Below are 27928 nucleotides of genomic sequence, written 5' to 3' on the forward strand. Positions count from 1 at the left end.
ATTCTGTGTCTCCCTCTCTCTCTGCCCCTCCCCCGTTCATGCTCTGTCTCTCTCTGTCCCAAAAATAAATAAACGTTGAAAAAAAATTTTAAAAATAAATAAATAAAGGTGGGAGAAATATTTACATGCTTGAGTGCTTGTAGGAAGGATCCAACGAAGAGGGTGAGGCAGAGGCAACAGTGAAGGATGAGATGATCAGTAGTGGAAAGTTCCCAAGAAGATGGCACAAGACTTCAATCTGAGACAGAGACACCTGCTTAAAGTACAAGAGACTATATGTTGCAGCAGAGGAAGGGAGACAAGGATGGAGATAGAACTGTCTGTGTTCACCTCTTCTTGTCTTTAGCCATAGGTTAAAAACTGATGATAGAGGTGGGATGGACAGTGCCTGTCAGGTATGATAGAGGTCAAGGTCATGTTACTGAGTTGCCAGCTGAAGTAAAGGTGGGAGGACCGTATTGCAGATCCAGAGATCATCCTGTCTGGTTCCAAATTAGGACCTTTGGCTTACTTGCTGTATGGGGTTGGGGAGGTGAGGCTTGGGGAAGTTGGGGCCTAGGGTCAAGCTTTTCACGGCCCGTTGCTTTTCCTCCCCCTCCCACCTTCCACTTGGGCTCCAGCCATGGCCTCATTCGTGTTGCCACATGGTAGAGCCCCCAAACCCACTGAGGCTCCATACCAGGTCCTCTGAGGCTCTGTTCATTTTGATCCCTTTTGGAGCTCTCCTACAAGCAGTCTTTGAACCATAAGGAGAGATTGTCCAGGGACTGGTTTCTATTGCTCTTGGCTTCTTGGCGACATCCAACCTCCTGTAATCCCAATGGGGAAGATTTTTTTTTTTTTTTTAAAGCAGGCTTCATGCACAGTACAGCACCCAGCACGGGGCTCGAATTTAAAACTGTGAGCTCAAGACCTGAGCCGAGACTGAGTTGGACACCTAGCTGTCTGAGCCACCCAGGCTCCATGGGGAAGATTTTTTTGATAGAGCCTCTACATTGGAAACTATTGGGATAGTTCAGAGGCAGAGGAGATAATTCTACACAGGCTTTCTGGTGCTCTGCTTTATCTTCCTTTGCTCTGGTCCTAAACATCTTTTCTGCAGGGGGACACACACTTGCCTGATTCCAGTGACTCCTGGATAGGGGATGTTCGGGGACATTCTGCAGTGAGGAACAGTCAACTGAGTCTGGCTGGATCCACCTGGAAGAGCTTAGCTTACAGTGAGTGGTGGGGGTGAGGGCATGCAGCTATCTGCCCGGTTTGGGGACTTTGGGGGCGGAGGTCCTCTAGATCCTTAGGGAGTCATTAGCCCGAGGTTATCAGCCCCGAGTCACTGTCCCTCAGGAGGCTGTTGCTGCTCTGAGGCCTCGATGCTCATGCTGTCTCACGACCTCTGCCTGTTCACTGCAGGCCGCAGAACCTCCCTGGGCAGCTGCTGCTGCTGTCCGTCCAGCCTGTCCAGCCTGGGGGCCTACCTGTCCTCCTCCTATCAAGATTTGGCCAAGCACATCGTGGACATCTCTATTGCTGACGTGAGGAGCGATTCCGCTCGTCCCCGTGGTTCCTTTACCGGCCCTCCGCCGGGTGGGGAGGGGGAGGGAGGGAAGGAAAGGAGGGAGAGAGCAGGGCAGCTGAGGGCCAACTTCTTTCAGATGAGGGTTAGGGCTTCTTTGGTGGCTCTCCATCTTGACAGAAAGGGAATTCAGCAAACACTGGCCCTAGTGACTGACTAACCCAGGGGTCTGCTTTGTCCCGTGCCCGCTCACTTGGGTGTGATCCCTGTGTCTGCAGGTAATGGCTGCTTGCTCAGGTAACCTGCACAACCTCTTCAGCTGCCAGCCAGCAGCTGGCTGGAAGTAAGTTCCTTGTAGTGTCTTGTCCTAACCTGTTGTCCTGCTTGTCCTCTTTCCTCCTTTACCTTCTCTGCCCCGGCTCCCTTGAGTCCCTCCCCTGAACTGCCCCTCTATGACCCAGGAGCCCAGTTCTCACCTCTTCTTCCTCTTCCCCACCCTCGGTGTCCCCAGCCATCAGGGTGAGGAGCAGGAGGTGCATCTTTACTACAAGATGTTTTCTTCTACTCGGCATGGCTTCCTGGGGGCAGGCGTGGTTTCCCAGCCACTGTCTCATGTGTGGGCAGCTGTGAGTGACCCCACCCTGTGGCCGCTCTACCACAAGCCCATCCAGACAGCGAGGCTGCATCAGCGGGTGACCAACAGCATCAACCTTGGTGAGCCCAGGGAGGGCTTCCCATGGGTCCGGGCCAGGGGCAGCAAGGGTTGGAGGTGGTCCTCTCGGGAGGCCAGGTGCTCACACGACCTCCTCCGGGCGGCTCAGGCTAGGTCTGCCTGTCAGGTTGCAGAACGACGGGATATTGGCGGGCGCTCCTGGGCTGGGAAGGATTTAGGACTAGGTCTGTCCATGCACCTCCTGACTCTCCCCGTTCCTGACCCCCCAGTGTACTTGGTGTGCAGTACTGCCTTGTGTGCCCTGAAGCAGCCGCGGGATTTCTGTTGTGTCTGCGTGGAAGCTAAAGAGGTGCCTGCCTCGCTGGTGGTAAAGATGTGGGAGGAAGTTGGGCTGGAGTGCTGTTGAGAGGCAGTCACTGTGGGCCTCAGGTCCTGCAGGGAAAGGAGGGTGCGGTGGGCAGGGATGAGGATGACATGAAGCCTGTCTGGCCGCACTGGAGCCTGTCCTGGTTTGATCCACTTCACTCCCTGTCCCCAGGGGCACCTGTCTGTCATGGCGGCTCAGTCTGTTTATGATACATCCATGCCGAGACCCAGCAGAGACATGGTCCGAGGGGAGATCCTGCCCAGTGCCTGGATCCTACAGCCTCTCACCGTGGAAGGAAGGGACATCACTAGAGTCATCTACTTGGCCCAGGTGATCCTTCCTGTGTGGCTGGCTGCACAGAACGCCTCGGTGTGACCCCACCACCCCGCAGGAGTTTACTGTTCAGCTGCTCAACACCCTTCAGTGCCCAGGCCCTGTGTCCCCAGAGCTGGAGACTCAGGCTTCCTGGGCCACAGTGCGGGGAGTCAGTGGGGAATCGAGGACGGAGGAGGGGGACAGAGTAGGTCAGTCTTCTCTGACTGAAGTTGCCGTTACCAAAGAGTTCGGTGGCCTTTAGACCCTCTGTTGCTGAGTCCGTGGGAGATAGCCACGGTGAGGGAGGAGCAGCAGCCTCAGCAGAGCAGAATGAGCAGGACCCATTCTGTTCTTGCTCCACTCCCAGTTCCCCAACATGACCTTTGTCACCGGGAGGTGAAGCCCATGCCTAGATCTGAACAGCAGAGCCCAGGGGCCTGTAAACTCCGGGACCGCAGAGGAGCTTTTTGCATCGCAACAGCCTGGGTGAATACCTGGGGCTGACGTGGGGCCTGGCGTGTTCTCCCCGTCTGTACACACCTTTAACCCTTCCCTCTCTGCTTTATTTCAGGTAGAACTTGGTGCACCGGGCTTCCCCCCTCAGCTCCTAAGCTCCTTCATCAAACAGCAGCCACTGGTTATAGCCAGACTGGCTTCCTTCCTTGGGAGTTAGCATCTTACTGTCAAGATGGTGCTGCAGAGACGCAGGTGCAGGATGTGCCCGTGATGCCAGGTGGCTCTTGTCATTCTCTGTACAGGATGCAAGGACAGGCGAGGCTCCTGGTTGTGGCTGACCAGGCTGACCAGCACTCAGACCTGAGTTGCCAGCAAAGTCCCGTCAGTACTTGGGTCACAGCTGGTGCCTCTGCAGAGCGAGGGGCCCTGAGTTCCTGGCCCCAGGTGGCCAGCATCAGTGAAGCTCAACTCACCTTTTTGGATTCCTCAACCTCTCTTTCCTCTCCGGGACATCGTGGCAGGCCGCTTGAAGACCAGGACTGGGCGTAGCCAGCAGAGCCAGGAGAGGGCAGTACTCTGGCCCAGCCCTCAGCCAGGGAGGGAAGCAAGCAGCCATTGACCGGGACTGTTCAGAATCCGTCTCCAGCATTCAGCTCCACTGCGGACTGCAGTATTGGAAAGTGCCAAACCAGAAAAACAGTTTAAAAAAACAACTGCACAAACCATTCGGAATCGTTTCTCCTTGCATTTTTACAAAATGCCTTATTATTAATTTTTACTTTTTCCTCTTCGTTTCCTTCACAGGAGAGGACATTTGGGTCTTTGTCTCAGTCAGGAGTATTGAGCAATGCTCAGTCTTGGAGCCGTCACTCCAGAGCTCAGGAGAATGGGAAAGACCACTGTAGAAGCAGGTTGGACAGATTTGAGGCCAAGGAGGGGAACCTAGCCCTTTGAGGAGGGATGGGGGTGGGCAGCCCAATGTTGGCTGCTGACAGGGCAAGAGGAATTTCAAAGAGCTGAAAAGTTGTTTATTGAAGACTGGAGAGACGATATGAGAACTCTTAGAGGAGGTAAGTGATTCATTAGGAGGAAACTCAGTTCTGTTCCTTCCCTCACTCAGAGCCTTGGTGCCAGCCTTCAGTGGTCCCCTGAGTGTCCGTGCTGCTGTGGTCAGACGTGCTACTCTAGGAGGGGATGGGGAATGGGCTCGGTTTTCTTGTACCTTAGCCTGCCTAAACTTGAGCTTCGAGTATTCAGTACGATTACGTGGAAGTGGTGGGGTGGGAGAGATTCCCAGCTTCCATTCTGGTGCCCACAATCTTTGGCGGAAGAGGGTGACCATATGGGGATTGAAAAGGTCAGTTTCTGTACAGTATAGCACAGAGATTTATTGTTTCTCAAAGTGTTTGCAGGATTGTTTTTCTTTTACCTCAGATTGTTACTCATATATGATTGGTTGAAGACTTTTTAAATTGCTTTTAAATGTATTTTTCTGGCTAATTTTTTTGGTATATTTAACACCCTATTTATGTACTCCCATCTCTTTTTCATATAAATCTCTTAAGTCCATTGATTGAAAAAGTCAGAACACTTGCAAATTAAAGGTCCGTGGTGTCCTTTCATTTAGTGAAGACTGCGGTGTCCCTTGAGCTCAGACTTTAGTCTGGAGATTACGATGGCAGCAACAGCTCACGGCCCAGTTTCAAGCTATACAGTTCACACGAATGTACTGAGTTCTTTCCATGAGCTCAGCACGACTTTGTGTGTGAACAGCCCTGTCAGTTACCCAACTACAGCCAGCTGTAGCCAGATACGAACATGAGAGAAGATTCCAGATCAGTTGTTGCCACACACCAGTGTCCATGATCCCCTGGAAGGAAGCTCTTTAACAACAGGTGAGTACTTCTGGGCTTCTGAAGCAGAGCTGGCAATGGGAAGCTGAACATACGGGTCCCCAGAGGCGATCGCAATCCCCTTCCTACAATAGCCACACACCAGGCCTGAGTCAGCAAGCTAGGGAATATTAATTAACTGAGGCTGATTCTGTACTAAAGATAATCCAGGGACCCAGCTCCAAATGATCACGAGGAAGTCCAATTTTGGCTTGGATAGGTGGCTTTCTGACTTCATCAGAATCCCCTGAAGAACTTGTTACACCCCAGAGTTTGAGATGCGGTAGTCCTGGAGCGGGGCCAACGTATTTGTTGTATGTCTGGGAAGTCCTGAGGCTGCTGGTCTGGGGACCAGCCACACTTTGAAAACCAATGTTTGAGACAATTAGTAGAGAGCAGGTATGTAGAAAGGAACCTAATGAGTTCACGGTTTCACTGTAATTCTATCTTACTGCCTAGAGAATGGGCCTTTAAGGTTCACACAGGCCCCTGTGAAGTTTCCTGAGCTGGGGCCACGCTATATTGAATTGAGTGGGCATTAGCCCAGCATCCCTGGGGCTTCAGGCTTGCCTCCAAGCTCCGCCTACCTGTCCCACCTACAGAGAGCCGGGTCCTCTGAAGTGGCAGCTTCTTACCTCAGGGCTCACCTTCAGAGAGCAGTGCTCTCGTTAAGCCACATGGGTGCAGAAAGATAAAACATTTCTTGGCTCCCAGGCATTCAGAACTTCCTGAATTTAGTATAAATGGATTTATAGGACACATCCTATAGATTAGTGTAAAATGGATTTAAAGGACAAAATAAAGGCCTTTGAAGATAAAAAGATTATGGAACAAAAGGTTCAGCTGCAGAAACTTGTAAAAGGAGCAGCTGGGAGGAGCTGAGGGACAGAAGTGGCCTTTTAGGTGCTGAGGGACCTTTCTGTGCTGAGGGCTGTCAGGACTTCCCACCAGCTTTCCTCAGGTGACAGACACAGCAGGCCCTTTCGGCCTTGGGTCGGCCTCTTTGACAGCTATGTACTTTTCCCCCAGGAACTACACACGGACACACAGAATTTTGTGAGACGCTTCAGGAGGGTTCCCCGAGTACCCTCTCCTTCCTCCAACACAGCCTGAATCCGTGTGCACTGCCAATGTAGAAAAGGAATGAATTTTATAGGAGTGAACTTCATGCACGTTGTCAAGGTAGCGCTTTTTAGTCCCAACTTAGAGACACACAGAATGCTTTTGTTCTGAGCCAAATGCAACACCCCCAGCCCTAACAAACCAGCACAAGGGTTGCTCTGCCCTGTCAGTGCCCACCTTCAAGCCCACCTGAGACTACGGCCTTCTCAAGGGAAGAGCCAGGTGAAAATAACTAGACACGAAGCCCTTGGTAAAGAAAATGGTTTATTTTAAAAAGCTCTAACGTTCTGCCCTGTGTGTAGCCCCCGTGTGGAGTTGCGGCTAAGAGTTAGTACCTGCACCGGGCTGAAGGCAGAGGAGGTGCAGCGTCAAAGCTGGGCTTCTGGCAGGTCAGCCCCACCTCACGTACTGTGCATTTTTAAGGAGATGGCAGGCAGCCCAGCTCCTGGTGGTAAGAGAACGTCCACTCCCAAGGTTCATGCTTTAACTTTACTCACGAGTTAAGCAGAAGCCATTTGCCTCTGTCATGATTTCCAAACCAAGGAGTTTTAAGGGATGCTGGGGTAGCAGCAAATAGGGCTTGAGTCCTGTGTCGTCAAGCCCACACACGTCATTTAATGATCCAAATAATAAACGCCAACTCTTCTGCTCCAGGACTGGAGTCTGTCTCTAGGCTTTCCCATCACAATCCTGAATCTGGTGAACCCTCCTCCTTCCTCTAGGACGCGGGCGGTGAGCCTGCAGTCAGCGTCAGCGGGAGGCCGGCAGCCACACGCTTCCTTCACACGTGAGCAGGAAGCCTGACTTACAGACTTCGCTGCTCCCGCGGCAGCAAGGGTCAGCGGTGAGCACTCCGAGGGGGGCACGGGGCCTCCTCCTGAGGCACGGTCCGGCCGGGCTCCAGGGTTCTGGTCAGACACCTGAGGCAGGGCCACTCCCCAGCCCTAGCTCTGGGCCAGCACAGTCCCCCGGTTTGTTTGCACCAGCTCACAAGCTCTTAGCTGGGGTTCTGGCATGTGAGGCTCAGCTAGAAATGGGTTGAACAGTGTTGCTAATTCTTCAGAGAAGTCCTGGAATAAGCAGAAAGAGGACAGACAAGGCTGACACATAATTCTGGATGGTACATCCTTTCTGTAAAACTCAATCCCCCATATCTAGCCCTTGCTAACCAGTGAGGAGACAACCTTATTTTTTCCCAGCGGCCTTCTACACTTAAATGGACAGGACACCTTTTCCCATCAGTCCTCTGGGGATGCTCCAGTTCCAGCAGGGAGAGGGGAATCTGACAGGAGGCGCAGAAGCATCTAGTGAGTACTCACCACCAACAGATTTCATCCTGACAACCCTAGGAGGTATACACTATTCTGCCCTCGATCACGATAACATTCAGTACCAGCTGAGATTCAAATCTAGGTTATTCTGATTCAAAAAACCCATACTCACCTTGCCGCGCTGCTTTCCAACTACCTGCCTTCCATCTTCCTTCCTCCGCTGGCACCCTCTTTCATACAGTAGCTACTCAAATGTGAAAAAGGCACTCCAGAACAGCCACACCATTTCAGGGTGGTCCTGAAGATACCTGATAAAGCCCACTGAGCTTTGGGAAGATCCTAAGAATGCCTGGGCCCCACCGCTGGCCCCATTTCAGGAGAAAAGGGACAGATGGATGAAGAGATGAGGACTCCTTACCTTTGGCCACTGGGCATCATGGAGGCTGCCCAGGCAGGCCCCTATCTCTGTCCGTCCCATCAGCCCTTTCTCTACCAGCTCCCGGAGCAAGAACAGCAGCAGGTCCCACTGCAACACACAAGGAGAGCGTCAGCGGGGTAGGTTGACACAGCGACCCTGACTGATCCAAAGGACAGAGCTGCTGAGGAGGAGGAGGAGATCTGCAGCCCATGTGAGCGTATTAGAGGAAATGAACACAGCGCCAGAAAAGGTGGCGTAGAGGAAACACACACACACAGCAACTGGGGTGAGGGTGGGGGGTGTCAGAACAGGAGTGCAGGGGGCTAAAGAGCCCACCTGCCCTCCTCCACCGCTCCAGCTCACCTCCCTTGGCCGGGTGTCTGCCAGAAGCCCCAGGTTTCTTGGGCTCAGCAGCAGCTGCAGTGGAACCGGCACCTGAAAGTCATCCTTCCACAGGGAAAGCAGCATGTGCAGGAGCCTGCGAGCCTGTCCTCTCTCCAGCCGGTGCTGCACCGGGGGCCCGAGGACAGGGATCTGGTCTGCCACTTTGGGCAAAGAAAAAAGTCAAGCTTTGAGAAATGGAGGTAGGGTCACCTAGCTGGCCCCTGGGAGGTAGAAGAGAACAAAGCTCCATGTTTCTAATCTAGCTTGTACCAAAACCTGAGATCTGGGGGATGTGACAGAAGGGCGATGTAATGACAGAGAGCCATACCAAGGAGGGATGCTAACTCCACCGAGCACTTTGCCAGATGCTGCTCTGCAGGTGGGCACAGGAACTGTGGAGAAGAGGCCGGACGTTAGCACTATCCTTACAGCAGCAGACTTGAGCTGATGCAGCTCTGGTGACTAGCACTGGACAAGGACACAAGTACGGCGTCGTGTTAGGTCTCACCTGGCGGCACCGCAGTGTCTGGCCCAGCTGGCCCAGGAGCTGCTCCAGATGCTCCGGAGAGACTCCCTCCTCAGGGTCCCGGGGCCCCACAGCCAGAGCGAGCACATCCTGGAGAGAGCAGGGGTGGAAGCAGAGCGAGACTTCATACCTGGCTGGGACCGAGGAGGCCACCGAGAAGCCAGTGGAAAGAGGCAGAAGGAAAAGGAAGACAGGGTTCCCCGGATGAAGCGGCCGGGCCAAGGTGCCTTAGACCTGGGACTCGGGCAGGACCGCACAGCTGGGAGAAGAAGCCAACCAAGTGGACAGCAACAGAGGGAACAGATGCTGCAGGTCAGCTCAGGGACAACATGCTGCCTTGAGAGCTCAAGAGATGTCACTCGTCTTGGGACAAAGCCACACCCATCCACTTCCCAGAGAGCCTTATCCTGAAAGCATTTAGGAGAACCGTCTGGCTACGTGTTATATTTTCTATCCCCTATGCTTCTCTGTTCATCTTCTTGGGAGAGTCCGGCTTAAGTACAGAAAACCACTTAGCCTTTTCTTCTCCCCACTATATACTCTCCATTTTTGTCATTCCTTCTTAGTCCCTAGTCCTAATCTTTGGCTCCACCAAACAGTAAATAGTTGAGGGTTTGCAGGCCTTAACATCTCTGCTGCTGTAGCACAAAAACAGCCCTAGACAATTCATCAGTGAACAAGTGTGGCTGTGTTCCAATAAAACTTGATTTATAGAAATCAGCAGCAGGCTGGATTTGGTCCATGGGCTGTTTGCTGAGCCCTACTCTAGACGGTATCTACATTTTTACAATCAAGACCAATGGTAGTTTATTCTTACTGTCTACAACTAAATAAGCATCACATCCCACATATGAGAACATTTCTGAAATCTTGTGCCAACACAGGTGACTGCCCCCTGCGAGGCTTTCCTACTACAGCAGACGTCCGCTCCCCCCAGACCCCATCACCTCCCATGCAAGCAGTATGCAGTCCACCGGAAACTTTCATATCTGTTCTTTTCCCCTTTTGGGTGATTCAGGTACCGGAAGTTAGTGAAAAGCAATTAGGAAAACAGTTCAGCTGTGCCCTACCTAATCCCGTTCAGTAAGGAAGGACACCGAACTAGCTGCACAACACAGAAAGCGGCTACACAAAACACTGCAGCTGACGTGAGGAAGGAGGGAGACCAGGAAAAGAGCGGGGAGAAGGGAGAGGAGAGGGGCGCAGGGAGGAGGGGAGCTGTGTACTTTGATCTCGGAGATGAGGTGGGAGGGGAGGGGAGCGTGGTGCTCACAGGCTCGGGAGCAGCCCCTCCGCTCCCCCCGGGCAGCTGGTTCAGGACCCTGGGCTCGAAGTGTGCGACTCACTGCTGCCTTCACCTCCCTCCTGATCAGTGCTGCAGGTCAAAGGGAGAACAGAAGAGGGGTCACCACACCAACCCATGCCCATCACTGTTTCCAACTGGTTTATGTTCCTTCTCCCCTAGAGGCCTCCCACTTTCTGCCAGTCCACTTTTGAAGAGCTTGGTCAGCCACTCCCCTGTCCTGGACCTTACCTGTGATGTTGGCTGACAACCAGGCACAGGCCTTCTCTGTCGCAAGCCCCACAGCAATGTTCTCTGCGCTGCTCAGAACCTGTGACCCAGAAGAACTGCAGCGTCAGGGGCCAGGGGAGGCTCAGGGATGAGAATGAACAACAGCTCAGGTGCCCCCAAGGCCGGGACCAACCCTCGGACCCATCCACCACCTTCACGCACATGTGACCTGCAGCGCAACTCTCCCACCACCAAACAGCAGCCCGCGGGCTCCAGGCCTCCTCCCTACTTACAGCTGCCGGGGTCTCCTCGGGAAGCAGTGCCCGTACTGCCCCAGGGCTTTTCTTCTGACAGAACCTGAAAGGAGACAGAGTCTGTGATGGCTAGAGGTTTTGGCCTGGCTCACAGAAAGAAAGGCCAAGTGCACCAATCAGCTGAGCCAGGAGGGCTCTGCCTTGGGGAGAGGTGGGCAGGGGGTTAAGAGAAGCACTGTCAGCCCTGGGCCCACCCCTGATCCCTGACGCTGGGAGGAATGGGACACCCAACCCCCCATTCTTCCAACTCAACTTTAGACTTTGGGTCCTAAAGCCTAAGATATGTACCTACATAGGAAGTGAAAGAAAAAAGGGGTTTCAGAGAGGACATGGAATAAAAAGAGATGAGTTTGTGAAAAAGAAAAAGTCAGGAAAATAAAAGCGGAGAGCGGGGATGAGGGTCTGGCGTCTCTTACTCCCGCCCCCGGGTCAGTGCCTGGGCCCCGTGGGGGCACAGCTGGGAACACAAGATCTCCAACAGCTGGGCTGGATCACCCCCTTCCTGTCCCTGCGTCACCAGCTGCTCCTGAAGAAGCGACTCAGCCTGGCGTACCAGATCTGCCACCAGTGTGGCCCTGCAGCGGGGACAGAAAAGCTTGAAGGTGGTTGAGGGAACTGAATCAGAAAGGGGCTGCAAATGCAAGGAAATCTGGTCAGAACTAACCTCAAATAATGTTAGCAGTTTTAGCCTCCCCACCATATCCTTCCCCTCAAGCTAACTTTCCTCAGGTTGGCAATACAATGTTAAGAGTTGAGGGGGTAAATGGTAAGGGAATGAGCCTGGCACCTTCCACATCTGCCTTCCCAACCTCTTCAACCCTTACTTGATGTGTTTGACACAGTTAGAGCCGATTCTTTCAGCCACAAATTCCACAGTCCTGCGCAGGGAAGGTGGCTGGTTGTGGAAAAAGGCTTGGGCCAGCTGTGCCTGTGGGGAGGAGGCAATGGCGCATGAAGAGTTTCCTCTCTCTTCCCCCCTGGATGTCCCCTGCCTCTGCCCTGCCCTTACCTGCAGCCCCTGGGTGGTCCGGGGAGGCTGGGCTCCAAGACCCGTGGTGGTGGTGGTGGGAGTGATCTTCCTCACAAAGCCTCCACTCCGCCCACTGCTGCCTGACACCCACGAAGCGAGCAGTTTTCGGAGCTCTCCTGCAACAGGGAAGCCCAAGTGCTTAGTTCCAGAACCACCCCTACCCTCCCAGGCATCTTGGGACTTTAAGTATTTGTGGAGTAAAGAGGCTGAGGCACCTGGGGAACGCCTAAGAAGAGAACAACATATTAGGGTGTTAGGCCCACGGGATGCCTTTTAGGTGCTCATGAAGGGACAGGCCAGGGACTGAGGACCCTGGGTGCCTCACCAATATAGGGGCAGCAGGTGTAGAGTAGGTGCTGGTCCACCACAGGCATGCCATCCTGGGGGAGAGAACAGGCCAGAGTTAGGCAGGCAGGCAGGCTTCTCTTCCTCCCCAGTGTGCCAGAAATGGGACAGTTGGGGAAGAGTTACAGAAGAGTTCAGTCTCTAGGAACTCCCAGACTGCCTGCCTCCTTTATTCCTGCCACTCCCAAAGCTTTGGCCAGACCCCAACACTTACCAACCCGTGCTCTGAAGTTACTGTATCCACCTCAAAAGTATCCAACTGACCCTCTTCCAGAAAGAACAGATCCTCAGGGACTGTGGGAATCTGACAAAAGATCAGAGCAGTGCAAACTCCAGTCAGTGCTTCAGAGATTCAACACACAGACCTTGTGGTTCCAGGATTTGGCCACCAGATACAAAGCAACCTTGCTCTGAAACCATGGTAATTCCCATACCCCCCCTAAACCTTCATCTTCTGGCCGTGACCTTGTTCAGACTCAGACATTCTCCTACTCCCCGACTCCACCCACAGTGGATGCCTCCCTTCCCCAATCTGGATCTTTCTCCACTTGACCAACCTGGAAAAGCCAGCCCAGAACAGCAAGCAGCAGCAACTTGTTAAGGAAACACATCTCCCCCTCGCTTTCCTTTGACAAGACCAAGCTCCTAAACAGTACATTTGTATAAGAAACAGAACGGAATAAAAAAAAGCTATCACTGGGAAGGTAATTCTCAAAAGCAGACCAAAAGGGGATGGCTGTCATACAGGTGACCAGGATCTCCCCACCGCCCCTCACCAGATCTGTACTCCCTCTGAGCTCAGCCACAGGAGGAATAAAAAACAGCTAATAAAAGTGCAAAAAAGTGCCCACTTTCTGCCTCTCCCCTGAGGGTAGGTTATGGCTATGGTACTGCACAGGAAGCACAGGGCCGCTCAACCCTCTTCACTGACAGCAGCTTCAGCAGTGTTCTCCCATGCCCTTGGCTTAAGTCTCACCCTTTCTGGACTCACCGATGTAGGTGGAGCAGGAGAGTGAAGATGCTGCGGTAATAGTCCAGCAGTGGCACAATGTGGTCAGCGAGGGAGAGGAACTCCACCAGCCAGGGCACCGTGAGCACGGCTCGGCGGGCCCGCAGCCCCTGCTGCAACAGCGCCCGCACATCCAGGGCCGGGGGCACCTGGTGGGGCAGGGTTGGGTCAGGGGGTGGGGGGCCGGAGGTGGGGGACGCCCTCCATCTCCAGGGCTCGGCGGCCCCTCCCGGCCCTCCTTACCAGAGCCCCCATTCACCTGGCTCCTCAGGGCCAGAATGGAGTCCTGGAGCTCACGGGTGGGGGGTGGCTCAGGCCCCCGGTATGGCAGGAAAGCCACAAAGCCCAGGAATTTAGCCAGAAGCCTCAGGCTGAGCAGCACCATGGCAAACTGCCTCCGTTCACCCTGTAGGGATCAGGGAAGCAAGATGTCCTAAGCATAGGGCTTCAAGAGCAATTCTGAATCTGTTACCCAGTTCTTGAAAAGAGCCCTTCCCTCCTAGGTCAGAACCCTGTTCTCTCCCTCATTCTGCTTTCTAACCTGCCAGTCCACATCTGACTCCCCATCGTCGTCACTGGGCTCAGGCTGTGGCAGGGCAAGGCTGTTGAGCTCCCGGATCTTTAAACTCAGACTGTCCATGAGATGCTGATTAAACTGGAAGCTAGGAAGTGAAGAAAAAAAAAAAAAAAAGACACTGGCAGAGGCATAGACAGAATCGGAATAGAGAGAAAGTTCATGCAGAAAGCAAGGCACAGTGGGGCAGAGAGGGAAGGAGGCTGAGGTTACCAGTGTGGGTCAAAGAACAGGAAAGGAAATGGAGGCAGGAACTGTGAGCTAGAGGAGCCTGGACATCACTGGTCCCACTCTGTTACATTCCAGGCAAAAGAGAGAGAACTGTTGCCCTTCTGGAAAGACAAACCCCTCCTGGCCTCAGCCCTATTCCCTGCACTTTGCAGGGGACCCTTACCTGCTGGCGCTCAGGATGAAGTCCCTGAAGAATCCCTGACAGCCCGGGAAGGTGGGGGGCGGACAGGGCCCCCCGCTGCTCTGAGGGGCCACAAGCCTCTCCTGTAGGCGCCGCAACCGCCCCAGTTTGTCAGCTCCAAGCATACTTAACACATCTGGAGCTTCACCCAAGACCGTGCCTCCGGTGCCACTGGGACTCTGACACATCTGCGCGGCAGGAAGAGGAGAAAAAAAAAACAGTTTTTCTGGAAAGAAGGACTGAACAAAATAGGGTGGAAGTAATGAACATTTCTGGAATGCCAGCCCTGTATCAGGTGCCACAAGTTTTCCAAGGTTGGGATCACGCTGTTTTATAGGTAAAGAGACTAACCTCACAAGGTTAGATGTTTGCCTCGGTCACTAGGGCCAGGATTTAAAATCGGGCCTGAGTCCTATGACAGGGCTCGCTCTACTATGGCACAGACCAAGGACAAGGGAGTAGTGAGGGCCTAAGGCTGGCAGGGTATGCTGGGTGTGTGAGGAGGCTAGGGAGGCCGTGGGTGCAGGGCACGTGATGGAGGGCTCTGGCTCCCCTCTGGCTGCCTGCATCTCAGCCACCCCCCAAGGAGAACTCCTGTTCAAACTCCAGCCCAGGACCTGCATGTCTGTCCGCTCCAACCCACCATTACCTGGCTGCCTTTAATACCTACTGCCTCCTGTAGATTCATCTCTCCTGCTGGGGCTCTTACCTGGAGAAGTTGTTTCTGGAAAAGCCGAACGAAATGGCTGTGGCTGCAGGCTGCAGAGAGCTGACCCATCATGGCTCTGAGGCATAAGAGGCAGGAACAGAATGTGACGGAAGGAGGAAGGGGGCAGAAATCTGAGAGAACGAGCCAATCCTTGGGCCTTTCAGTCCTTACCCAGGGGCGTGAGCAGACCTCAGCCAGAGTTGGCCAGTGCAAAGATGTGGGAATAGGTAAGGGACACTCTCCTTAGCACCAACATCCCTCAAGGCTACAGACACACTGAACCCACCAAGAGATAATACCATCCCTAATCTTCAGTCTATACTGGGCTCTAGTGAGTATCATGACTCATGTGGAAAGTAGATCACTGGACAGGATATTCTTTCTGCATCTAGCTATGCAAAGTTATTGGAGCTGCTGAACTAGACAATGAAGAAAATGTTGGAAAGGGTCTAACCAGTGACTTGGGCCAAAACTCAAGCAACCTGGAAAACGGGCTTGGTATTCATCCAAGCATTCACACTCATGTAACAAGTCTGAGTCATTCTGAGTGCAAGGAGCTGGCAATACAAATCCCTCTGAGTAGAGGCAGAGTTGCCAATAACTAGAGATTAAGGAGGACACAGAAGGTAGGAGCTATGGGCTATAAGTGGAGGAAGAGCCCTCCTCCAATCAACTATCAGAGCACCACTAAGGTGACCAGTGTGGGAGCACCTACCTGATCCTGCTGCCCAAGCCCTTCTCAAAATCCCAGCCAGGCTCCTCATGCCGATCTTCCCACTCTCGAAGCACCTCAAAAAACACATCCCTGACAGACACAAGAACGCCTGATCAACTGAGGCATAGCTGATCTCACTCCCAAGAGTGCTTTCTCTAGCTCCGAACCATCGAGGACAGGACTATCCACAGCCCCATTCCTTATCCTCTCCACAGTTCTCTACATGCCAACAACATTGAAGACCCAGCAGCAGCACACAACATGCTTCACATACTTCTGTACACAGGAAAAGCTGAGCTGGTTCTCTCTTGTTTGAGGACCCTGTGACTAACGTCATATACCTGTGAGAAGGCTGCTGAGGTCAGAGGTTCAAGTCCATGGGCAGGAAAACGGAATGAAGGTGTGTAGCCATTATGATACTTGGCAGAAAGGGTGCAGTGGTGCTAAACTACCACCTATTAGTGCCAAACTCCTAGTTTCTAGGAAAACAACATAGGCTGCCTATCCCAGAGAAATGCTGCCCCACTCCCTCCTGAAAGTTCCCTTTTCTTGTCACCTTTGTTTTTTAAAAGTATGAAAGGCTCGGTCACTGGAGAAGTTGGCACGATTGTCAGTTTCTGGCTGAAAGGAGACAGCTTGAGCAGACGGTGGCATCGCCAGAGAGACCTAAAATATGGCAGGGACATTAGGGACTGAAACTCTCACAGATCATGCTCAGAAAACCTCATCTCTGTATTCCTGCCCGGAGTTAGCCCGGTGTGTGCTGGGCTGCCTAAATTATGAGGCTGGGAAGGGTCAGGTGGAGGCTAGGAGGGGTCCCTACCTTGGCAACACTGCCCTCATAGGCAGCTCGGAGGCGGCCTTGCAGAGCTGGTGAAAAGCACAGCAGCCGCTCATTCTCAGCCAACAGTTTTAAGGTCCCTTTGTCCAAGTAGGAAAGAACCCTGCAGCGACAAAAGCACATATGATTGGGAACGGGACATGGACTGCAAGCAGGAAGCTGACATCTGCACGCCACAGAGAACATTATCTGGAACATGGAGCAGGCATGTAAGGCAAAGTCACGGGCCAAGGATTTAAGATGATGGAGGCAAGGGGGAAGAAACGAAACCTTATGGAGCAGGGAAACATTAGACATAAACCCAAAGATCAGATGCCAAGACCACAGACAGCAATTTGATGGTTATAGGAGTTAAATTCATAGCTTTGACCAATAACTACAGGCTCCATGTAGGAAAAGGCCCAAGGTTATTGCACCTGTGTTAAGCACAAGCATTTTACCTCAAGTGGCCAGAGACCCAAGCGAACATTGGGAATAAGGCTCAAATGCCAAAGCTGGGGAAACTCACTGAAACTGATGCTCCAAAACCTGTACTGCAAAGAAGACACAATCATGGACACTCTGGAACAGAGGGCTTTCCAGGGAATCTAGAAGGATAGTACCAAGCTGTCAGTTAAGAACTGTTCCATCTCCAGACCTCATTTCCCAAAAAGAGGCTCACTCACTGACCTAGTGCTCCCGGAATTGGTTCAAGGTCACTCTCCTTCGTGGCCACCATCCTCCGAACAGTAAGGAGTTGAAGGACGAAGAAAAGCTCCAAGAAGAGGTTTGGTACCAGGTTCTCTGGATATAAAAGGAAGCCCCAGGGTGTCAGGCATCATTTGGAACCAAGGCTCAGTTCTGCTTGCCTTATCATTTCTCCTACACCAAAATTCCGCAGGCATCTCCACTCAAGCGCCCTTTGCTCTCAACTACCTGCGATGCATGAAGAGTAGATGAGGGCTATCAGCTCTAGGCGCTGGCGGGAAGACACTCTGGCAGGGTCAGCGGGCTCAGCTGTGAGGTTACCTGTCCGGCTGGGGAGGGGAGACCCCGATTCTGAGGTGGGACAGGCGGGAGTAGGTGACTGCTGCAGCTGCTTAGAGCTAAGGGGACAGAGAGATGTCATGAGCGGTTCCCCTGGCTCCCCCTCCACAGCCATACTCAGGTTTCTCCAGGGCAGACATCCACAGCCCAGGAAACAGACACAGGGCTGCTCCCAGGGGCAAACCAATCTCAAGGGAAAAGGCCTGCAGATCCCCCACTGGGAGGAAGCTGACAACCCAGGGAGTGGCAAGGTCATACCGCTCCTTCCTGAGCATCTCCCGTTCCTCTTGCAGACTTCTGCACCCTGGGGGAAGGCCATGGCCCCAAGGGCTAGTGTCCGGGACTGAGGGTTGGGAACTGGGGACACAGTTGATTGGGGGTGAGGTGAAGCAGGTCTTGGGCTTGGACAGTGACCGCTCTTCGCTCACCGGAGTTGGATTGATCCTGCGCGAAGGCTTCGTCCTGCTGAGTAGCCACAGGTTTTTCTCAAATTCGTTATCTTCAAACACCTCCCCCTCCAACACAACAGCGGGGGGGGGGGGGTACTTCGCAAAAGGCCCCTCACCATGTGGTTAACTCACCCCCAACCCTCGGGGCATTCCCACGCTCAACTGCGGAGCGCCCAGCCCTGATTTACTGATTCCCCTAACACAGCCTTCGTGCCACCCCAATCGTGGATGGGGCCTGATTCTCACCCTGCAGGGCCGGGGGGAACCGAGCCTACGGGAGGGAACTCCTCCAGGTTGCTGAGGTTTGGCGGATCAGAGCGCGCGAGGCTGGGGCTGCCGGGGCTGCCAGATCCCCTGGGCCTCCGGCCCCCGGCCCAAGGCGAACTCTCTCCGCTGACCCCCTCCTCCAGGCCCCCGGGGCCGCGGCCTCCCCGCTCGCGACCCGGCCCCGGGCCCCGCCTCCTGCCCCCGCGGCGGGCCGAAGGGGCCTCGGTGGCGGCGGTGCTGGAAGGCTCCGTCGGAGGGAAGAGCTGGCTGCGCGCCCCGCGGCCGCCCCGCGGCGGGCCCCCGGGCCTCCCAGGCAGAGCTGCCGAGGAGCCCGGGGCCTTGGCGGGGGTTGGGGGGCCCTGCGGGAGGACGCGGCTGCTCTGCTCCCTCAGGAAGTTCAGCAGGAATGGCACGAATTCCTTCCGCAGTGGCCGGAGGGAGCTCAGCGCGGCCGCCTCCCCGGGGTCATCCTGAGGGAGAAGCGGGAGAGGGGCGAAAGGGTCAGCTGCCAGCCCGGCGCCACGAGCAGCCCGGACCGCAGGGCGCGCTGAGGCGGGCGGCCCCGGCAGCGGCCCCTAGTTGGAGCGCATTCGGCCCGGGCTGACAGCCAGGCACCCAAGAGAAAAGGGACCGGAGGGGTGGTATCTCACGCGGAAAGCAGACTCGGGCCAGGCCTGGGGGGCGTGTCGGCGCTGTTACCTCCGAACTCTGGGCGCTGCGCGCGATCCACCTCACCGCGGCTGCGACCGACACCTCCTCTCGCAGCAGCGACTCCAAAACGGCCGCCATCCCGGTCGGGGCACTTGAACGCGATTGCGCAGGCGCCGACGCGCCACAGGCGGCCTGGGAGGGGCGGGGCCGGCGCGGAGGAGCGACCGTTGGGCCGCGGGGCGGAGGGGCGGGGCTGGGGGTGGGGCCGGGGCTTCCCCAGGTTGAGGTTCGGCTAAGGCCTTCGGTCAAGGCCGCGGCTGGCTCAGCGGCTCCCGGCAGCCAACAGTTGGCCCGCAAAGTGAGGCCGCACCGCGATGGGTGAGGTCCGGTCCCGGCTGCCCTGGCCCGAGGGGCGACCTGCGGGGACCCAGGGACACGACAGGGGAGACCGAGGGGCCGGGAGAGCGGCTGAACGATAAAGGTGAACAATTCCCCGAGAGAGACACCTGCCTTATCTTCTGTGATAAGCACACTCTTTTCTTTCTGGAGTTTAAGTTTTCTAGATACAACAGTCACCACCCTAACGAAGTTAGGATAAAATTAGCCTAACCTCATTTGACCTTGTCTTTCTCAGAAGTTTTCAGTCCCCCGGCCCGTGCGACGCCCGCTGTCACCATCAACTGCTCGACCATTTAAGGCTGTAAGACACGATGATTCTTGCATGGAGGCTTTTTATAATCCTCAGCCCACAAACCTTGAAGTTCCTCAGGCCACGCTGCACACAGAAGCGCTTGTCTCTACCTTTACCTTACACCAGGTTATATTATTTGGACTACTCTGCAGTTGAAATGTTAAGAGGCACATTCAGATTAGTTTATGGCAGCTTGAGTTATTTCTTAATTTCTTTTAGAAACACAAGAGAGGCAGCTCTTTGGATGTTGCTACTCACTGAGAAAATCAAGAAAGGGAAACCAGGCAGAGAGCTAGACAGTTGGCAAGAACACTCCAGGCTGAACCACACCAGGCGGGGTGGAGCAGTGCCCATACAGGTGCCTCCTGAGAGTTCCTCTGGTTCAAAGGAAGGTCGCAGATGGAAAGGAGAGGGTGGTAGGGAGCAGGAATCACTCTAGTGATACAAAGGGTGTTTCCTGCAGAAAAGGAGAAAGTACCTCCAGCCAGAGGATGAAGGAGTGAAAAGGAGATCTTAATACACACAGTTTTGTTACTTCACCTTCAGTTTTATTACATGGGAAACCATCTCCTCATATCCCAGAACTCTCGTTTTTATCTGCAGGGATACTGAACACCTAGCTTCTATTCAGTCCAGGACTTCTTTTTCTAGGTCACCTCTGGATGTGGTACTGCATTTATAGTAACACCTTCTGTTCCCTGTTGATCTTGTAACCTCTGGTGCATTCAATAACTTTATTAAATCAGAAAAATATTATTTCCTGCTTTTGAAAGCAAACCATCACACAAACAGAACTAGAGTTTGCATGCGGAATGAATATTTTATTACTAGATTATAAAAATAAAATACAAAATAATTTTAAAACAGAACTTAAAACACTGTACAAAGCTTTAATATGATACAAATGGGAAAATTAAATAAATAATTACACTTTTATGTACAGATGGCCTATACAAAAGCACTCCGTGTTTCTGCCAATACTCTTATGTCCTTGGTTGCCTGAGCAAAAATGCATAAAGAGGGCTGCTTGGAGGGAAAAGGTCAATACAATACCTTTGGAGGTATTTCAAAGAGCAACTTCTCATCACTCTGATTTCACGAAGAGGAGGAGAAAGGGAGAAAACTGTGGGATTATTAAAGTCTTCTATTCTACCTTACTGGTCTTGCTTGACAAGAAAATTCTTCTAGTTTGTGGTTCAATCTGATATAACAGTTGCCAAGAGTTCATAACTTTCAAGAATTATATCTAGTCAAAACTAGATGTTTCCCCCTCCCTCTTTTTTCCCCCAAACTGTTAAACTTGTAAACAAATGGCCCAATGAAATCGACACTGGCAATTTTAGGAATGGAGTCAGGAGGGGGACCAAGAACTGTGCAGGAGGGAGGGAGTGCATGGACTCCACGTGGGTTCTCTGATCTGTTCTCTTCTTTGTTCAATTCACTCAATCCAATTTCAGAGCTGCAGGTGGCACAGTGTTGTGATCTCCCTAACTATTTCTGAATGCTTTTTACCTTAGTGAACTAACTTACCTATCTTGTGAGTCATTTAAAAAGAAAATCGTTTTGAAAAGTCCTACGGGCTTTCCTTTCCTGGGAAAGATGGCAAGAATTTTACTCCCTAAAATAAATCACATTCAAGCTCTAGTAGCCTTGTTTATCTCTTACGGGTGAGTGAAGAATACCCAGACTCCAAATATGGTGAAGTGCTGTGAATGAATTTTGAAGGATTTAAAAATGTGTATTATAAGGTGGGGAGAAAGTATTATATGGCAAGGACAGTGTATATTAAAACCTTGGGTTTACTCAATGTTTTTAGCTGGGTGAGTGAACATTTTTGTACACAATATGAAACGGTATTAAACTACTGAAAAGAGGTAAAATTCCTATCTATCATTAGTGTGTAAAATGATGTCATTGGCAAATTCTATAGTCACATGGGCTCAAAGATTTGCCTATGGAATCCTATTCTGTAGGTCAAGGAACCCAGAACCACTGGCCCAGAGTATCTAAGAGACGTGTCAGCATCACCAGTGATACATACTATGCCCATACTGTCACTGCCAATTGAAGAGGCAGGCTCTGTGAAAGTTTCACAGGGTAATGAAGGAAAAGGCTTCACTTGTTTTACACGTCTCCTTAAAACCAAAGATCCAGCAAAGCGTAAGAAGTATTCAAATTATTACTAAATGTTACTTGTTGGCTATTCCCTTTTTTGAAGATTGTGTATAATAACCACAAAGTGATCTTGATCTTGTCACACATTTCCATTTTCTGATCCAAATTTGCTCAAGGGGAATAATTAAACATCAAACTTACATTTTAAAAGTCAGAGCAGATAATCACAACTCAATTAGGCAATGTAGTGATGGGCCAGGACGCTAATGTCATCATTTCATGTCCAGCCAGGGATTTCTCAGGGACTGAGGTGTGCAGCATCCAAATTCTCCTTTAAATTAATAGGGATCCTTGTCCCTTGTCCTGGAGTCACTTAAAAACTACAGGAATTCCCGTATACCTCCTGCAGTTCTCCATTGCACTGCTGGCAGCAGATTCTGCAGGCTCCCACGACTATCTGGGTTCACTTTCTCCTAATTCCAAAGGGATAGCCAAACTATTGAGAAATCTAATGGTGCGACGTTTCCACATTCCTCCCACATCCTCGAGGTGTACATCAGAGTTCTATCGGATGAGGACAGGGAAGCAGGATGTCCTAAAAAGCACCTGGCATTTTCTGTGCACCACATCCTCCCATACAGTCTGAGGACTGCAGCTGCTGCAGTTAAGTTAAGGTCTAAATCTGCACCTCTGGATTCAGAACTTGGGTAAATATTGACATATGACGACTACCACTGTGGTTACGTGCCTCAATCCTGTAATACTTTTTGTGTTAAAACATAGATGAGTAGCTCTTCTGCAAATAAACTGTACAGACCCAAACTCAAGAAAGTTAAACAATGCCACTGTCATCAACCATTCTATCTCCTCAGTGATACAGGTGCCAAAATATGTCTCCATTTAGGCAACGTCCCAAAACATCTGTGGTAAATGCACATAAACAGAAATGGGCAGAATATAAAAGAGTGAATGCAAACAAGTTAATTCCAAAATACATGAACACGAGAGAAGAAATGGTTCGCTAACATATGACATGTTTGGATAGATCTAAGGGAATGAAAAAAGTTTTAAAATGTAAAAAACTTTGATCTCCCAAGACTAACTCTAGACTTATCTACAAATAAATATATTTTCAAATAGCCAGAATAAGATGCAGTTTTTCCCCTAAGTCACTAAATTCTGAATTCCCAATCCTGTTTCTCCTTTCACCAATTCCTAATGTTAGATTCAGAATGTAGTTCCTAGAACAAAGAACCCTCTGGGGGAAAAGCATCTGTTTTTAATTCAAAACTATGGGGTATAGAAAAACTAATTATAGTTTTAACTATCTGCGTGTGGGTTTATCAAACATGCACCAATGTACACTTTTTCCTTGTAGATTGAATGCAACCATAGAAATATTTGCATAAAAATCTGTAGCCTGGAAGGAATCTCTGATGATGACCAAAGAACTTCAAGTTCCCCTAGTGGCTGGGAGCTGAAAAGAAAGAGATACTGCACAACTAGTCCACTGAATCAGGAAGCAGCTCAGATTTGCCTAGTATTTTAAAGCAAATAATACAAAGTGGATAATGACAACAGTGGTATCAATGACCATTTTGCTACTTATTTAGAACTGGACTGACTTGGCAACTTTTACAAAAAACATTCCCTTCACAACATGCAACTTAAGAAACAGTAAATATGATGGTGCCCTTGGTCAGCAAGGCCAGCTTGCATACCAAGTTGGGAATAAGGGCACCTGCCTGAGACTTACCATTCAAAGATGTTTACATGCTGTGCTTTAAGCTTACGCCTGATATGATCCAATTTTCCTTTGTTCACTATACATTAAAGTTAAATACCTTTATGCTGCGCAAAAGATTCTCAGGTGAAACTTTAATATTTCAAACAGTCTGTACACCCTGGAGATTTGGCAGCATAATGTAAGAAGAATGCTACCTACAGGGAATGAGCTAGTGCTAATCCATTTTCTGCTCCACACATAATTCCAGAGACTAGACATGACGGTGTAAGGGCAAGTGTGACTAGGGTTTGCCATTTTGTTGTGAGAAGAGAAACCAGGAGGCACTTGATTTTCAAAAGAGAATTTTAACTTTTGCCCCATACTATGTTTAGTATAGTTTGGCTGGACTTTTAATTAATGGCCATGTTCCTTAGGTAGAATAACCAAACTGATTTAAAATTGCTTGATCTGTGTTTGTCACTGAGATCTGAAATATGCCAACACTAAAAAAAAACAAAAAAAAACACACCAAAATAAATAAAAAAGAAGGAACTAAAACAACAACAAATAACCAACCCATTCTCCATACCATAACCTTAAAATAAAACAAAAACAAGAATCCTTGGGCCAAAAATGCTTTGCTCAGGGCTGCCAACTTCTCTTTTTAGCCTGAGACCTCTAACATTTCTAAAAGCACAAACTATGCTTTTAAAAACCATGAAGTAAATCGCTGTATCAGCTAGTCCTTTTAGGTGGACCTATTGATACTTAAGCAATAACTAGTCTGTTTTCTTTTGAAAGTATCAGAGCAGAACATCTTTGGTTAACTCTTTCCTCTACATGCAAAATAAAATATTCTTATACGCTGAGGCTATTTCTCTCTGGATCTGGAGTTCGTCAGGGCCATTTAGAAAAGGGGGCAACACAGTAGAAAAGCTGGGAGAAAATTAAGAAACCATAGAGAGAAAACATCCAATCACCATGTTGCCATCACTGTCTGTTTTGACCGCTAGAAGAGAAACACCAGTTAAAAACAACACACACACCATAACTGCAGCCTCATCAGCTTTTCCAATGACTGGCACATTTCAGATGACAGGGGTCAGGATTTAAAGCTGGCTACCCTTAGCACAATTTAACTAATACAACAGAAAAAAGATAATTCCTTAATTGTAGATAATTAAGGAACTATAGATAATTCCTTGCTCCACTCCCCCACCACCCAAAAAAATTGTGAGATGAAAAGAGGAATGAAGAATGGCAATTTTAAGACATTAAAAAAAATCAATTTATGTCAGACCCATGATTATCATTCCAGTTTATCCCCTTTAACCATAAGGACAGAATTATGTGATTAACATGACAAATTTTTGAACGAGTATTACAAGCATGTCCCGGTAATTTTTTCCCCTATTAAAATCTTTTAAAAGTGAAAATTAAATAACCTATCTTGGCTCGAAGGCTGCCAACCCTTGCATTATTACACAAAGAAGGCAAGAAGAATCTGAAATGTCCCATGCCAAGAACGTATTTTCAGAAAATGAAGACAGGCAAGGCCCAAGTGTACACGAGGCACACAATAGAAAGGAATTTCACCATCTGTGATCTTGAAATTACAAATGGAGAATGAGAAAGAATGAGTTTATATAAGCATATGGTTCTCTATATATTTATAAATATTTATATCATTTACCATGAAGACATGCAAGTAGTGTTATAGCAACTATTATACAATATAATACAGAAGGACTGGTCTTCCAATATTACAGTTGCTTTAGTTAAACAGCAAATATGTCTTATCTATTGCATTCCTCTGTAGTGCTTGAAACCGGAGAGAAATTAAGATTCCACACTATGCTACATTTCTGATGGGAGATCGTATAGGAGTCAACAGTGCTTTGAGTTTCGTTTTGTTTTTTGTTTTTTGTTTTTTAAAAAAAGCTCAACACAGATAAAGAGAACGAGAGAAGTTCAGTGCAGCTTCAGGGCAGCTTTGATGCAGCATTAGAATGTATTCACTTAGTGAGGAAATACACTTCTTTCTTTCTTTTTTTTTTTTTTTTTTTTTTCCCAATTCAACCATGTTAAGCTTTGGCAGCAAACACAAGGTCAAAGAGAAAGCACAGATGTTTGCTAGAAGGCAAATTTCAACAGCAAGCAGACCAATTTACCTGACCTCAATAAGGTCTTTACAACACAAAACACCTACAGAGTAGAAAAGAGCCCATTTGAAAAATCTAGCATAATTTACTTTTGCCTGACTCCTATTACTAGAAGAGTGAAATCAGAATATGCTCCTCCTCACAGCTTTATAAATTGAGGTTACAAGGAAATCAGGTCCAAAAGCCCAAATATTCAAACTAAAGCACAAGAGAAGCAGGTAATAAAACATTAAAAGATAAATACTGAGCCTAAATTTATTTCCCCAGATACTTGTTCCTTATTGGCTAAATGTATAAAATACAAAGTTTGAGGATTATAAGCCTCAACAACGTACCTAATTTCTCTCTATTTTTCTTTCTAAATATCTAAAAGCATGAAGTCACACTCCACAGCAGTGTATTTCCCTGGTATCATCTTGGAGGTTGATATTGGAAATAGCTGGTATCTGGAAGACCTAAGAAAGTAAGGTCTACTCTGGTCGGTCTTCCTTCCATAAGGAGGAAACAGAGGGGAAGAGGGTTCTTTTGTCTTGAATGGTATTAGCCTCACTCTGTTCCTCTCTCCCTAAAGCACTGAAGCCTGGAAAGTAGTTCTATTTAGACTTCTTCCTTTACCTAAGTTTCAGTAGTTCTTTTTCACAATAAAAATATACTAAGAACTGCCGCTCCACAGAAAAATATTAGGGGACTAAAAAAAATAACTGGATTTGAAGTTTTCATCATGTGCTGCTGAAAGCATATTAGAATGTATCGTAAAACTAGAGAGACTGCATCAGGTGAGATACACTAACTTTAAAAACTGTGAAATCCAGGGAGGGTAGTAGGCATGAGGCAAAGTAAAGGTGTGAACTCTCAATACACTAGATAAATACACAAGCCATGTGTGTATGAGCACTGGGTCTCCAGCAAACAGACTTGTTATATATCCTAATATTAGAGCAATTCTGACTCCCCCACGTTGGGAAGTTTGAATAAAAATATTAAAACAAGAAGTTTCACTTTTGCTATATAATCTTTGAGCAATGCCTTAAAAACAAACATACCAGGCCAAACCCCTTAAAATTCCATTCCATCTCCTTCCTTTAACTCCTTTGTTTCAAAGGCAGCTAAAAAATAAGAGTTCATTTAATCTCCCCCTTGGATTTTGCTGGATTGCCCCTTCCTATGCAAAGGCATGGATTCCTGATCTGCTTGCTGCCTGCCTTAGGTAATTCCTTATCATATATTTATGTCTTCTTATAAATAATTTATGTTACTTTCTTTTGTAAGAGAAGATCAACACTGATTTTTTAAATAGACAGTACAAGGACACACATGCATCAGGTTTAGGAGGAAGACCTCACACCTTTCCCAGAGATGCAGCCCAGCTCCTATCTGCTGAGTTTAGTGGCTGACTTACTCTTCCCTGGGGGGGCTTTAGTGCCGGCCGAGTGGTGGTGGAGGCTGCTGGATCCTTTCAGGCCATTCTTGCTGGGTTTGCAATGCTCCTGTTGGCAGGACCTCCTGGAGGAGGAGGATCCTGAGTGGCTGGGAGGTGACTTGCTTCTCCCCAGATGTGGGGATGAACTCCTCTGGTCATGGTGGGGCCGTCCAGCCCTCGATGGTGAGGAACTAGATGTGCGAGGCAAGGAAGAGCTTCGAGGAGAGGCACTGGGACTTCTGCGAGGGACAACTGGACTCTTGGGTGGTGTTTTTGGATTGTGAGGGGATCCTGGACTCTTGCACTGAGTAGTGCTCCGGGGTTTCTGAGTTCCATTTTGAAGAATTTGGGCCAGGCGGGAGAAAAGGTCTGAGTCAGAATTGCTACTCCCTAGGACTTTGTATCTGCGGAGCCTTAAAGGAACAGAGAAGAATTCTTTTCATTTTAATTCATTTCAAGTGAGTCCAGAAAGTCACAATGTCCCAAATGATAATGTATCTGATGTGAGTCAAGTCAGCAAACACAGGAAACAGAGTTACTCTTTCACATACCAGTTGTATGACCCCAGACAAATTATTTAACCTCTCCTAGTTTTTTTCAAAAGTATAGTTGACATACAATGTTATATTAATTCCAGGTATAAAGCACAATGATTTCACAATTCTATACATTATACAATGCTCACCATGATAAGTTTTGTCACTGTCACTATGCAAAGTTATTATAATATCATTGACTAAATTTCCTTTGCTGTACTCCCCCCTTCACCTACTTTACCCATCCCTCCCACCCCACTCCCCTCTGACAACCACCAATTGTTCTCTGTATTTATGAGTGTCTGTTTGTTTGTTTGCTTGTTCATTTTGGGTTTTTTTAGATTTCACATATAAGTGAAATCAGATGGTATCTGTCTTTCTCTGAATCATTTCCTTTGGCATAATACCCTCTAAGTCCATCTATGCTGTAAATGCCAATCCATGGTCTTTCTTTTCTATGGCTAAGCAATATTCTATTACACACAC

At 49.6% G+C, this 27928-nt stretch overlaps 3 protein-coding genes across 21 annotated transcripts in view; 1 reads left to right on the forward strand and 2 right to left on the reverse strand.

Moving 5' to 3' along the window:
- The window catches only part of STARD9 (StAR related lipid transfer domain containing 9), a 123433-nt gene extending 118482 nt beyond the window's left edge, over positions 1–4951 (forward strand). For 8 of the 11 annotated variants that reach the window (XM_040492409.1, XM_040492405.1, XM_040492406.1 and 5 more), the window contains 7 exons: positions 1103–1220; positions 1411–1532; positions 1792–1856; positions 2025–2227; positions 2456–2553; positions 2725–2883; positions 3440–4951. In XM_040492409.1, coding sequence (XP_040348343.1) covers positions 1103–1220; positions 1411–1532; positions 1792–1856; positions 2025–2227; positions 2456–2553; positions 2725–2883; positions 3440–3541 — 867 coding nt within the window. In that variant the 3' untranslated portion in view covers positions 3542–4951. Of the gene's footprint in view, positions 1–1102; positions 1221–1410; positions 1533–1791; positions 1857–2024; positions 2228–2455; positions 2554–2724; positions 2884–3439 lie in introns of those variants that run through there. The other 3 variants (XM_040492407.1, XM_040492417.1, XR_005795789.1) reach the window with 2 other exon arrangements.
- Positions 4952–6582: 1631 nt separating this feature from the next.
- On the reverse strand, positions 6583–18968 carry CDAN1 (codanin 1). Of its 4 annotated transcripts, none has more exons than XM_040492425.1 (28): positions 18841–18968; positions 18121–18611; positions 17684–17887; positions 17315–17484; positions 17069–17182; positions 16908–16986; positions 16382–16502; positions 16115–16224; positions 15559–15648; positions 14844–14919; positions 14117–14322; positions 13690–13810; positions 13408–13554; positions 13131–13297; positions 12697–12784; positions 12354–12443; positions 12120–12174; positions 11774–11910; positions 11589–11692; positions 11181–11339; positions 10744–10807; positions 10472–10550; positions 10164–10312; positions 8920–9027; positions 8740–8803; positions 8391–8572; positions 8028–8135; positions 6583–7408 (listed from the first exon to the last, which is right to left on the reverse strand). In XM_040492425.1, the coding sequence occupies exons 1-28, from the start codon at positions 18928–18930 to the stop codon at positions 7283–7285; spliced, it is 3699 nt and encodes a 1232-aa protein (XP_040348359.1). In that variant the 5' UTR covers positions 18931–18968; the 3' UTR covers positions 6583–7282. The 4 variants fall into 4 exon arrangements, with proteins under 4 accessions (XP_040348359.1, XP_040348358.1, XP_040348360.1 ...); XM_040492424.1 differs by having other exon boundaries at positions 17684–17890; XM_040492426.1 differs by lacking the exon at positions 11181–11339 and having other exon boundaries at positions 17684–17890.
- Positions 18969–20283: 1315 nt separating this feature from the next.
- TTBK2 (tau tubulin kinase 2) overlaps positions 20284–27928 on the reverse strand; it is a 161175-nt gene continuing 153530 nt past the window's right edge. For all 6 annotated transcript variants that reach the window (XM_040492418.1, XM_040492419.1, XM_040492422.1 and 3 more), the window contains one exon: positions 20284–27319. In XM_040492418.1, the coding sequence (XP_040348352.1) occupies positions 26857–27319 (463 nt within the window). In that variant the 3' untranslated portion in view covers positions 20284–26856. The remainder of the gene's footprint in view (positions 27320–27928) is intronic.

Source organism: Herpailurus yagouaroundi, unplaced genomic scaffold (genome assembly GCF_014898765.1).
Source record: "Herpailurus yagouaroundi ecotype Mexico unplaced genomic scaffold, PumYag 184, whole genome shotgun sequence".
In the NCBI taxonomy this organism is placed as follows: domain Eukaryota; kingdom Metazoa; phylum Chordata; class Mammalia; order Carnivora; family Felidae; genus Herpailurus; species Herpailurus yagouaroundi.

Coding starts and splice junctions, on each gene's coding strand:
- CDAN1 (XM_040492424.1), bottom strand. CDS start 18,930: ATGGCGGCCGTTTTGGAGTCGCTGCTGCGAGAGGAGGTGTCGGTCGCA. Junction 18,612..18,840: donor GCAGCGCCCAGAGTTCGGAG/GTAACAGCGCCG, acceptor CTTCTCCCTCAG/GATGACCCCGGGGAGGCGGC. Junction 10,551..10,743: donor CCGAGGAGACCCCGGCAGCT/GTAAGTAGGGAG, acceptor TCTGGGTCACAG/GTTCTGAGCAGCGCAGAGAA.